The sequence below is a fragment of the Scyliorhinus canicula genome, chromosome 21 (assembly GCF_902713615.1).
Source record: "Scyliorhinus canicula chromosome 21, sScyCan1.1, whole genome shotgun sequence".
Classification (NCBI taxonomy): domain Eukaryota; kingdom Metazoa; phylum Chordata; class Chondrichthyes; order Carcharhiniformes; family Scyliorhinidae; genus Scyliorhinus; species Scyliorhinus canicula.
In genome coordinates this window covers 51,087,583-51,100,608 of record NC_052166.1, presented here as the reverse complement: position 1 = coordinate 51,100,608, position 13,026 = coordinate 51,087,583, and the positions used below count along the sequence as shown (strand labels likewise).

At 45.5% G+C, this 13,026-nt stretch overlaps 2 protein-coding genes across 6 annotated transcripts in view; one reads left to right on the top strand and one right to left on the bottom strand.

Annotated features, from left to right (window-relative positions):
- ralgps1 (Ral GEF with PH domain and SH3 binding motif 1) overlaps positions 1–13,026 on the bottom strand; it is a 723,987-nt gene that overhangs the window by 616,709 nt on the left and 94,252 nt on the right. Inside the window, exon 1 of one of the 4 annotated variants that reach the window (XM_038781975.1) lies at positions 7,980–8,003. The exons of the other annotated variants lie outside the window; for them this stretch is intronic. The gene's annotated coding sequence lies outside the window, so the exon portion shown is untranslated. Of the gene's footprint in view, positions 1–7,979; positions 8,004–13,026 lie in introns of those variants that run through there. 4 annotated transcript variants of the gene reach the window in all.
- si:dkey-191c17.2 (uncharacterized protein LOC100005628 homolog) lies at positions 4,114–12,854 on the top strand. Of its 2 annotated transcripts, none has more exons than XM_038781986.1 (2): positions 4,114–4,673; positions 11,715–12,854. In XM_038781986.1, the coding sequence occupies exon 2, from the start codon at positions 11,786–11,788 to the stop codon at positions 12,617–12,619; it is 834 nt and encodes a 277-aa protein (XP_038637914.1). In that variant the 5' UTR covers positions 4,114–4,673; positions 11,715–11,785; the 3' UTR covers positions 12,620–12,854. The 2 variants fall into 2 exon arrangements, with proteins under 2 accessions (XP_038637914.1, XP_038637915.1); XM_038781987.1 differs by having other exon boundaries at positions 11,711–12,854.

Here is a 13,026-nt window from a genome sequence, read left to right as displayed (position 1 = left end):
GCCCGTAGTGTCCTAAAACGTAAGGTTAAGGGGGAGTTGTTGGGTTACGGGTATATGGTGGATATGTGAGTTTGAGTAGGGTGATCATTGCTCGGCACAACATCGAGGGCCGAAGGGCCTGTTCTGTGCTGTACTGTTCTAAATTCTAAAATTTGTTCTCTGTGGTGAATGTAATATATATATATGATAATTCACACTGTCTTTGTAAGCGCAGTAGCGCTATCCTACCACTAGGGGGAGTAGCTCTGGGAGTACTCAGGAACTTGTACTGGGCTCCACCCTTGGCTCCGCCCATGACTCCTCCCCCTAGTGCTGCTGTATAAATACCCTTATCCAGAGTCAGCCTGAGTTCATCAACAGGTAATAGGCTGGCTCTGAAGTAAGTCGATTAAAGCCTAGATTCATATCGGAAACACGTGTCTGGTGAATTGATGGTTCCATCATTCTCCACATCCAAGAAAGAATATTCTTGCACTGGAGGTGTTGAGCATCATTAGCTTGGTGCCTGGGATGAAGGGATTGTCGTGCAAGAAGCTGAGTAAATGGGTCTCCCTACTGTGGAGTTTCTAAGGGGTGCAATCATTGAAGTTTCCAGCGGGACTCAACAGGGTGGACAAAGGCCTTTTAAACCATAGGGCTGGTTTAGCAAAGTGGACTAAACATTTGGCTTGTAATGCAGAACAAGGCAGCAGCGTGGGTTCAATTCCCGTACAGGCCTCCCCGAACAGGCACCGGAATGTGGCGACTAGGGGCTTTTCACAGTATCTTCATTGAAGCCTACTTGTGACAATAAGCGAGTATTATAATAATAATTATTAATGTTATTACCCCTGGCTGGGTATTCCAGGGGCAATGTCCTCAGGATTAGTGGCTGATCAGAAAAGATTTGGGCACTCAGTATTCCTGAATTGCTGGAATTGACTACCCTAGGTGGGATGCTCCAATGTTGAGCATCTTTAGAGTAGAGATGAACAGATGGGGGTTGGGGAAGTGGAGCTGAGTTATAGGATCAGCTGTGATTGCATTGAATGGTTTAGCAGTGCACGAGAGGCCGCACGCTCGATTCTCGATTTTATTTCTCATGTCACTGTATTGTTGCATTTGCTTCAAAATGCAAAATGACCCCTCACCACTCTACAACTGATCTAATAATGTTTCCATAAAAGACTCAACATTAAAGAAAAATATTGCTTTTGAACTACAGAGTTCACCCAACAGAGTTCATAGAATTAAACTGAAAGCAAAATACTTCAATCCCATTAGTTGGCAATGCTTGTTAGAGCTCCTCGCACTGCTGCAACAACCTGCAGACTTGAGCAACTAGCACTATTATTACTCTTTCATGCCAAGTCACTTTCTGAAACGGAATCAAAACTTTGCAACATATCAAAACTGCGGTTCAAAACAATACTAATGAAATTAATTATTTATCCTCGTTAGGAGGAGGAGGATGAAAGCAAATTAATTGTCTGGGTTACAGACTAATGCAGGAAATGTAATACCTACCTACCCACCCTTTCCCCCAGGCTTCAAAATACACCATCAAATTTCACACTTTGCTGCCTTCATTTATGAAATTGCCTTGATCAGAGATTTGATTCCATAGTTACCATTTCTTGGTTTGTAGACAATAAACAAGGAGGAAAATTGGTGGCTGCGAAACGATAGCAACAGGTGCAGATAACTTGGTTTTCCCCTCCCTGATCACCCGCCATAGAATCCTGCTTGGCTGGCGGGCAGCAGCGCCCCCCCCCCCCCCCCCCCCCCCCCCCCACAGCTTTCAACCTATCGGAGTTTCTCTAAATGGAGAAAATCAAATTCGCCATCCGTGGGTCGGAAGAGGGCTTCCACAAAACATGGGAGTCATTTACCCGACTGTTCTGGGGCCAGTTTGTGGCCAACAAATTAGTAGCCAAGACATGATAGGAAAGGGGAGTGAGGGCGGACCGGGGCGGTAACAAGAGGGGGGAACCAAAATGGAGAAGGGAACACAAACTGGGGGGGGAAAGCACAGGGGAGGATAATGGGCACAACAAACACAGCAAGGCAAAAAGAGAAAGAAAGAACTCTAAAAAGCAACAACCCATGGCCAAAGCTTATGCAACTATACAGCGATAAACAGCTAACCAAAAAGTGTAAATAGCATCAAGTGCAACACCCAGGTATCCCTCCCACCCGGTTTTTTGTAATAAAAACAAAGGGAGAGGGAAAACCCGTCTCATTACGTATTTTTACTTCCTTTGTTTTTGTGCGTGTATACATGTAATTATACCATGTACAAAACCCAATAAAAACATTTTATTGTTTAAAAAAAGCTTTGTTTCCCCCCCCCCCCCCCCTCTTATTTTGCAAATATCCACAATTAGGCATCACTCTCGCAAATCCGCTGCGGGAGCTGCTAAAGTTGGTGCGATTCAGTTTACTGAGATTCATTCTTCCGTTCAGACTAAGGTGGTGTTTACCCTGAACCAGGGAGATGTTGTCTAAATTTAGAGATTTGCAACACCATGTTGCAATAAGAAGTCAGCATGGTGCAAAAAAAATGACTTCCTCCAGCTTCAGTCGGTATGTTACAAGCACCCAACGCAGTCTCAGCGTTTCCTTTTAAGATGAAAGTAAGAGAAACACGAATATTCCTGATGTAGTGGCCAGGACCGATGCATTAAAGATCAAAGAGAGCACATACAATTTACTGAAATGTGTCCTTTAGCTGGAGCTAATCAAATCCAAACGTGATTGCGGATTAGAGTTACATGGTTCAAATTCTCTTTGGCTTAAATTGCTTGGACTGCTGTCTGCTTGTCGCTGTCCACCATGACACTGGTATCATCCAAAACAACTTGCCAAAACCTACTCCTACAAGCTACACTTGGGACAACAAATTAACGCACACCCGTGTATTTCAAGGAACCAGTGCATCACAGGGCTGAGAGATAATCAATAAAACACTCTGCTCCAAAGGAGGGTCACCACCTCAAAGCTCCCTCATAAATATCCTGAAATATTATTGATACATAAAATGCAAGAATTTGGTTCAGAGACTTTACTTTGTCTTTCCAAGGTGACATGCATATCTGATTTCCTACATTCACTTCCTCTTGAGGAATTGTCTACTTCCCCTTTCTGTATTTTCTACATGTGATGCTTTGATTAATTGCTATTTTTCTGCTTCCTCCTATCTCTTGAGCTTTCATCGCTTCTACGCCCATTTGTTCTGCTCGTGCAAACATGCTTCACTGGTGTTTATTTACTATGAAATAAAATCAAAGCAGAAGAAAATCTTAATAAGGTGGAGGCCAACAGCACATTCGCAAAACAAACAACAGGCAAAATTAATGACAGTCATGTAACTGAAGCCAAATTCAAGCCTCTGATCGCTCTCATATCTTCGTGGAGTTATGATGGGTGATGTTAGGGAGAAGATGAACATAAATTTTAGGGTGGCACAATGGGTAACATTACTGCCTCAGAACACCGGAGACCCAGGTTCAATTCTGGCCTTGGGAGTTTGCACGTTCTCCCAGTGTCTGTGTGGGTTTCCTCCGGGTGCTCCAGTTTCCTCCCACAGTTCAGAGATGTGCAGGTTGGTTGGGGGTAGCAGGGATAGAGCGGGGAAGTAGGCCCAGGTAGGGTGATCTTTCAGAAGATCGGTGCAGACTCGGTGGGCCGAATGGCCTCCTTCTGCACTGTAGGAATTCTATGGTTACGTGGATGGATGACCTTGTGTTTCAATTACCAAATCAGATCCTACCATTAACTAAATCAAGCCAGTAACTAATACACATTTACGTTACTAGGTACAGAACAAAGCCTCTCCATCATTAATTTAAAAGGGGCAGATGTTACATTTATCCAAGAACACAAAAATGTAATATCAACCAGCAAAATAAAATCATCAGCGATCTTTGAAGAGTGGCTGTAAACAAAACAGATGTTGCAGTAGGATTAAGTTATGGAAATTAAACCCATGCCTCTGTAACTCCTGAGGCTGTGATGCTCATTACTAATGGGATGCGTCCTTAAATAACTCAAATTGACAGCTTCCTGGCTTGTATGCCCTATTTATTACATGTGGCTTACTCTATGACAACCCCCACACTGGCAATGGTACTAAACACTTTGATGCATATCCTCCGTAACAAACCCTTCTCATCTTACACTTACAGGAACGTGGTGCTCTGTGCAAGTGTGGTCAAACTGCAGGGTTTCAAAATGAACAGGCCTTTGTGCTTCACACACAAAAAAAAACAACCACAGCCTTTAACCAGCAATGCCACAACCCGAATAAGCCAAGCCGCAACCAAAAAGGTTCCGGTATCTATAAACATACTGGGTTACCCTACCCAACATGGTTGCTAAGCAGCAGCATTTGTTATCAAAATCCCGGAAACCAGCCTTGGCGAATGTTGGTTGACAAGCTGAAGAAAGCTATTTGAGTGACTGCAGGCTTCTTTGGCGGGGAAGCGAATGCTGCGTCAGCCGCTGTACAAAAGTGTAAGAAACATCCATCCTGCGTTTGGCCCACGATGCGAGACGAGTAACAAGTGAATCAAAGGAAACCCTGCTGACAGGAATATATCGACTTGACTGCAGCCTCTCGGAAGGCCGCTATCTGAACTTGCAGGTGCTGGAGGCAAGCCTATTCTAAACATCTGCACTCTCTCAGTTGACAGGTAATGCGATAGTTAGATTTTAGTTATTAAGCTCGAGTGCATGGTTTCTCTCACTCCGGTGATGCAGTGTGTCACCTCAGCTGCGCTGCAAGCTAGTTGATCGCCTTCATTTGTATTTAATACCTGGCCATCTCCAGATGGTCGCCATGGATACAGAAATCCCAGGTGTCACCAGCAAAGGCAATTGTCACTTCACTTGACCGTTGCTGAGGGACAAGCCCAGCAAAGGCAATTGTCACTTCACTTGACCGTTGCTGAGGGACAAGAACATTTGCAGCGACGATAGGTTTTTCTACAAACACAGATTTCACATGTGTGCTTCACATGACCGGCATCCCCGTGCTCGCTACTGTCGCTGTAATCTGAAACTCCCGATTAAATCAGATTACTCAAAAAATGTTCAATCAAAAATGTTAAATCAAAACGTACTGGCAACCGGGCCCGCGGGGTGCCCTGTGTGGGTACTGCGGTGGCAGTTCAGACAAGTGGAGCTCCCAGGTGTAGACAACAGAGCTGTGGGGCCCCGGCTGCGCGTTCCCCGCTGATGCTGCTTATTTAACACGAGTGGCAGTGTGCAGCCATGTGCTTCTCACTCATAAACCTAATCAAAGACTCCAGTCTGGTGTCGAAAACATGGCACAACTTGGAAACACTTCAGTCGGGGCGCAATCCAACAGCCACGCTGCGCCAGAAAAGCAGCGTGCGGCTGCGCATGGCCGATAAAAACCAGGAAACCCCGCTCCCAGTTTCTACCCGGCTTGCAATGCTTAGTGAGATCTAACCCGATTTCACTAGGCTTTGCGATGTCAATTCCGGCCATTATGACGGGATTTTTTTCAGCAAATCTGTATATTGGAGCGAGGCAGTTAGTCTCACTTTAATGTGCACATTCCCAAGGTACCCGAGGGGTTGGGGTCTATTCCCTTCGTCTCGGATATCTCGGGCAAACGCAGTTGAGCACTGGTCCCCACCAATACCTGTGGGGGAAATGAGACGGTCACCCACCTCCTTGTGGAATGTGCCTTTGCAAAGAAGGTCTGGAGAAAGATGCAGTGGTATTTGGCAAGGTTCATCCCGAGCAGCTCTGTGACACAGGATTCTGTGCTCTACGGACTGTTTCCAGGGACACACACCGAGACAAACATCAACTGCTGCTGGAAGGTCATCAACTCGGTGATAGACGCTCTTTGGTCTGCCCGAAACTTGCTGATCTTCCAGTGCAAAGAATTGTCCTCGACCGAGTGTTGCAGACTGGCACATTCCAAGGTCCAGGACCACGTGCTGAGCGACGCACTCAAGCTTGGGGCAGCTGCCGCCAAGGCGCAATGTGGAAAGAACACTGTGTAAGGTCTTACCAGCAAATGTACACCGAGGGGCTGGTAACAGTGTAAAACTGTGTCATTAACACTCCAATGTATTTTAAAAATAAATTTAGAGTACCCAATTATGTTTTCCAATTAAGGGGCAATTTAGAGTGGCCAATCTACCTATCCTGCACATCTTTGGGTTGTGGGGGAGAAACCCACGCAGACACGGGGAGAATGTGCAAATTCCACACGGACAGTGACCCAGGGCCAGGATTCGAACCCGGGTCCTCAGCGCCGTAGGCAGCAATGCTAACTACTGCGCCACCGTGCTGCCCAAACACTCCAATGTATAAAAGAAAAATGACAATGTAAATATTTAAGAATTGTAACGCAAAGAGGGATATGTGTGTAATGTCATCCCAACTGAATGGAAGAAAGTCAAGGGAATGTGTAACTTTGTTGGAAATGTACAGTCAAGACAATCCAAAATGTTCTGTAATGTTTATTATAGATTTTATGAATAAAGTATATTTTTTGGAAAAAAAAACTGGTCTCCACCAATGAGGACCAGTTGGAACGGCGCTCGTGAGGGTTTCGCAGGTGCCTGCCCTTTGGGCAGGGTGAGACCTTGGCACCCTGGCAGTGCCAGCTTGGCATCCTGGCAGTGCCACCATGACTCTTTGGCAATGCTATCCTGGCAATACCATATGGGTGCCAACCTGGCACTGCCAAGGTGCCCAAGTGGCACTGCCAGCTGGAAGGGGCACCGTCAGGTAGGCACGGCTAGAACACCAGGCTGGAAATCAGGCTGAAGTGCTCTGTTTGGGTGTTGAGGGGATGAGGGCATGGGACCAGGGACAGTGCATTGGCACTTTGGGGTGAGGGGGAGGATAAGGTTTGGGGGAACCGTGTCAGACTCCTCGGAGATCCGGGGCTCTCTCACTATACGGAGGAGTTCCGACGAGCAGAGCTCCGCGGTGTAGAAAACAGCTATGTGTGGCCTCAGCCCTGCATTCCCTGCTGAGGCTCCTCATTTAACACAAGTGGTGGGGTATAGCCATGTGTTTCTCGCACTTGCTAGGAGACTTCATTCCTATTTTGTTTAATCACCCCCTATGACTTGGCGAGAGCAACAACGGGTACTTGGAAGAGTTTAAGTTTGCTGGAAGGTACTGACTGATCCCTAGAGTAAACCATGTTTATATTTCTATTCCTCTCTCACATGCTGTGACACGTGGATTTTGCATCACCTTTCCCCACCCTCCAGCTTTCATTCAGCAAGCAGAGCAAAATGCTGTAACCGCATCCTTGAAGTATTCGGCAGTTATCTTCAAGAAGTTGATTTGGATTTCCGCCAAAGGTCAATTCTCAATGTAAAAATAATTATAGGGCAGCACAGTGGCTGGCATTGCTGTCTTCACAACGCCAGGGACCCGGTTCAATTCCAGCCTCGGATGACTGTGGAGTCTGCACGTTCTTCCTGTATCTGCGTGGGTTTCCTCCGGGTGCCCCGGTTTCCACCCACAGTCCAAAGATGTGCGGGTTAGGTGGATTAGTCAGGCTAAATTAGCCGTAGTGTCCAACGGTTAGGTGGGGTTATAGGGATAGGGTTGGGGGGGGGGGGGGGGGGGGCCTAGTTAGGGCGCTCCTTCAGAGCGTCGGTGTAGACCCGATGGGCCGAATGGTCTCCTTCTGCACTGTCGGGATTATATGAAATCTTTTCCCGGTGCTCCCAAAAACATATCATTTGTAAGCTACATTTTTGCCTTTTCTGATACTCTGATGTAACCCCTGGAACATGTGAAGACAACCCCCCCCCCCCCCCCCCCCCCCCCCCTCCCCTCCCAAAGCCAATTCTTCAACTGAACAAACACCTGCCAAGAACAGAACGAACTCCCTCTCCACCCTCCACACGCGCACGCACACACACACACACACACACACACACACACACACGTGGTATCGCTGCAGTGTACAAATTACAGACCTAAACACTCACCTCACACTCTTTACTCGCGGCCAACTCAGCTGCAGTCTATCAACATTTCCATTGAGCAGTTTTAAACAGATTAGAGATATTTGCAGCGACCTTTGAACAAACACCAAAGTATTGTGTCAGATAACCTTCCACTAATAAGAACTTACATTTAGAAGCTCCTTTCGTGACCAAAGGATATCCCAAATATTTTACGGTCAACGGGTTATTTTTGTTGTCAGAAAAACAGTATTTGTATACAGCAAGGTCCCACACACACAGCAATGAGATGCATTGATCCCAGCCTTGGGTGACCGTCTTTGTGGAGTTTACATGTTCTCCCAGTGTCTGCGTGGGTTTCCTCCGGGTGCTCGGGTTACCTCCCACAGTCCAAACATGCCCCTTAGTGTACAGGGATGTGCAGGTTAGGCCAAGGGGTTATTGGGATAGGGCGGGGCAGTGGACCTGGTTGGGAGGCTCTTTGAGGGTTGGTGCAGATTCAATGGGCTGGCTGACCTTCTGTACTGTAGGGATTCTGCAGATAATGTTGGTGCTGTTGGCAGACTGCCAAATGTTGCTGAGGGCACCTGGAGGACCAAAGTCTACAACAGCCTGACTCAATGCTGCAAGTGCTGTCACTCAGCTATGGCTGACACTTATTGGTGGGATGGACATCAGGACAGGAGGAAAAAAAAGGAACTTCAGTTGTTACATTTCACCTCCTGCTGCCCAAATGCCTGGGAGGCGTGCACGCATTCCGAGTCAATGAAAACAAAGCCCATACTGGGCTCCTGTCTGATATTTAATGTCAACAACCTCATCAATCAGATAGTTCAGTGTATATTTAAGTATATTTAAGATTACTATTTGTTTGATTGGATCTCAGATGTAGCTCTGTTGTAACTCAGATGTTACATGTATTGTATGTAATTAATATTATATAGGACACCACGGGCAGGATTTTCTGGCCCTTTCCACCAATAGGAACTTCCAGCCCCACCGAAGACAACCTCCCTCCTCCTCCTCTTTCTCTTCCCCCCCCCCCCCCCCCCCCCCCAAGGTACTGTGGTGATGGGACAGGTGAGCTACACAACTCCACCGACATCAGCGGCACCAGGCGATCCTGCCGGCAGCCAATGGTGAGCCACCTCTGCCCCGGTTTGTTTCACTACAGATTCGCAATGCGGAGCAACGCCAATAGTGCAAGTACAATTCCTGTACCAGCTGCGGTTATTCATGAAGGTCCCACCTTCTCATTCTTGCCCCTCGTCTTGAGGCAAGGTGACCCCTGGGTTAAATCAAAATGGGGAGAGAAGCCAATGGCCATCTGGGACTGTAGCGACATTTACTGTGTTAAAGTACAAGATCACTGAATATTCTAAAGGTCACAAGTGTTTTTAAACAAATCCAAAAGCAGAAAATGAAATGTGCTAAAAATACAGGACATTAATATGCGTTTTCTGAATATTAATACAAGAACATCAGGTACAGTGGTCAACCGACGACAACATAACCAGTTAACACAGAGCAATACAAGATAGGATTCCAAGGGTTCACTTCTGGGATTGTGGGAGGTGAATGGGCACGTCAGCAAACCATTTGCTGTCATTACCCATCTGAAATGGACCACCAGATCAGGATTTAGCACCAGCATGGAAATTCTGAAGTTGCAAACTATCATTCACTGCTCCAACATAGACTGCACTGTGGACCTCCTCCCAAAGTCAACCATCTAGGAAATCAATGCGATCTAGTTCTTCCCCTTCACCGACCATTCGTTGCTGTTTGAAACTTTGCAACCAGCTGCACCTTGTTCAATCAGGGATTTTAATAACTGCCGAGCAACAGACCTGAACCTGTAAAAACTTTATTTTTGTGAAGTTTGTTATGTGTTTCCATCATGATTAATTACTGGAGTGTTTAACCTCAAACTAACAAGGCTTTCCTATAATGTGTTTAACAAAGATAAATTCTTGAAGAATTTTTGCTTGAGCAGTAGTTAAATGACCATTTTCTGTTAAAATACATAATCCAACACATTCAATTTTGAGTTGCAAAAGATATGGGGATGGATTCTCTCGCCCCCCACGCAAGAACGCTATAATTTTCTTGTCAGATGGCCTGATTTATATTACAGGAACACTTGTAGCTAAAGCTATAAATTATTTATTAATGTTTATTAACATTAACTGTGGGTAAACTATATACAAAACAACAGATGAATAACAGGATGATCATGCACAAGCAACCTCTCTTCTAGATCTCCAGTCAGTCTGAAGTCATCTGACTCTAGCATTCGCTTTTGTATTAATGAGACGCCTAGTGGTCAGTCGGTGAATTACAACACAACCATGACATCCCTACAAACGCCACGGGCGAGCTGCATACAATGGAGAACGCCGTTGACCTCAGGAGGGATTCTCTGGTGACCGGGCGGACGTGAAGTGAGATTCCCGCCTATAGGGTGAGATCTTCCCGCTCCCTCCCCCCTCCAGCCCAGCGGGGTGTTTTACGGCAACAGAGGTGGCTCAGCATTTCCGGTGGGATCATACGGTGCCGTCGCAGCTTACAGCATTTTGAGTGGCTCGTGTGGGGGGGCATCTTTGGCGAGACTGCAGGACCCACCAGTGGGAAGTGTTGTAAATTCCTGCGCATGTGGTCTTAAAATCATGATTAAAAATATACTGCATTAACCACCAAGCTTGATTTTATTCTTTCATGGGATATGAACATTGAGCATTTGTTGTCCATCCCCATTTCCCTCGGGAAGGTGGTAACGCGCTGCCTGGTTGAACCACTCCATTACTTAATTTCTCCTTCCCTTAGTCATAATGCCCTGTGCTCTAGATCTTGTTAACCACTAACAATAGTGTTATTACCCTGCCAGCCAGGTACAAAACATAAACGGCGGCAGTAGATGCTTATTAAAAAATGTACTGCTGTTTGCTGCACAGCCCCTCATATTTTCAGCCCTGGCCTCTTTACCTTGATTTAGGTCAATGGTCATATTTATCCAGTGTTAATATCTTCTAGGTGAGCTATTTTTACTGCTTGTGGTGACGTTCAGTTAGTAAGCAGCAGTGCCACTGAAAGTAATCTTCTTTGCCTTATCCATTTCTTGGCTTGCTTCAAGATGCAGATGTTGCCTCTTGAATTCTACATCTGTGGATGGTCAATGGGTTTGGATAAGGAGTGAGGCCAGGTTTACATGACGCTGAATGAATATTTAATTAAACAAATCGGGCCACAGAGATGGCTGTGCAAAAAGTGCGTCCTGGGTGACCAAACTGAAGGTTGAAACCAGAAAGCACAACTAAAAAAACAAAAATGCAAAGAAATGCAATTTTACTCTAAACATGGGGCCTCACGGTAGCATGGTGGTTAGCATCAATGCTTCACAGCTTCAGGGTCCCAGGTTCAATTCCCGGCTGGGTCACTGTCTGTGTGGAGTCTGCACGTCCTCCCCGTGTGTGCGTGGGTTTCCTCTGGGTGCTCCGGTTTCCTCCCACAGTCCAAAGATGTGCGGGTTAGGTGGATTGGCCATGCTAAATTGCCCGTAGTGTAAGGTTAATGGGGGGATTGTTGGGTTACGGGTATGCGGGTTACGTGGGTTTAAGTAGGGTGATCATTGCTCGGCACAACATCGAGGGCCAAAGGGCCTGTTCTGTGCTGTACTGTTCTATGTTCTATGTTCTATGGTTATGGTTCGAGTAGTTTGCTTTCTGTAAGAATTAACTTATTCTCTTGTTTCCAAGCCAGATTCATTTTCTGATCCTAACAAAAGAGTGCCATAGTAAACGGGGGAAAGAAAGCTGCACGCTAATCGCAATATGCAGAGCGTCAGAATAAAGCAAAGCTATTGGTTCGATGAACAAACTGAAGGAAAGCTCCAAGAGCTGGGGGCAGTTCTCGTGGATGAGGTCATTGTCAAAGATCACTATTATGACAATGACACATTTGATTTGGCCATCAACCAAATCTGGCTGAGTCAAAGAGACACTCAATGGCAGCTCATTATTGGCATCCCAAAGGCTGACAGATTGACAGATGCAAACGGAGATGGGGAGAAACAGGGTGAACAAGGCCATCTGAGAGCCTCCAAATCAGAAACGCGAGGCAACGGCGGATGTCAGCACGTGGGCAGTCTCATTTCATCTGGAGGCAATCAGTGTCATCCCAGATTAAAGTCACAGAATACTAAAGCGCAGAGATTCAGACACCAGGACAATGAAAACACAACTCAAGATCATCAAACACCAGTGTCTGAACAACGTGACATAATGGCCAACAACAGTGAAACTGGTGACCATGCTAAAGCAGTGCCTAGATATATACATAATGAACTCAAATCACACAGAAAGATCATTGAACATATTGCACAATTCCTAGACATCTCTCTGACAAAGGAAGAAGAAAGCAATACGAAAATAAGCCATTTCTGCCAACTGGCAAAGATTCACCATTACGCCAGCTACCACACGACCAGGAGAAAAATATACGAGCTGCAAGATAGCTACAGAATTGTCATCGACAGGGACGAATTTGCTCCCAGAAATGTACTTGTTATATATGTGAATGCTAATGTGTCAAACATCATCAAGGAACTTGAAAAGATGGAGGAAATAGCAGCACATTTGAGAATTAGCCCCTGTCAAACAAATTAGATTTTGATTTAATTGAATTGCCAATAATCTTGGCAATTCTCTCACGACAGGAATAAAATAATTTTGGGTCACCAAATAAAACTAATATCCTGATCAATGGGCCGTTCAAATTTCATCTGAAAATGTTGATGATACACATTCTCGTTCTGAATTTTAAATGTCGAAGCATTTGATTTTAAATGCAAACTTTCACATTCTTTGTTATTCAACAGAAAAATAAACATTTTCTACCCACGATTAGCAAACGGTTCCTTTCTCTTCAATTTAATTTTTATAGACTCCATTTTGTCTCCTGAGCTACAACATGTAGGGAACGAAAAAAACAAAAATTGTCAAAACTGTCTCACATTGTGTGAACTTAGTTAAAATGCAGAAAAAGAAAACACAACATCTGGAAATATTTGCTA

What these genes read in the sequence shown, in the direction of transcription:
- si:dkey-191c17.2 (XM_038781986.1), top strand. Translation starts at nt 11,786, where the DNA reads ATGCAGAGCGTCAGAATAAAGCAAAGCTATTGGTTCGATGAACAAACT.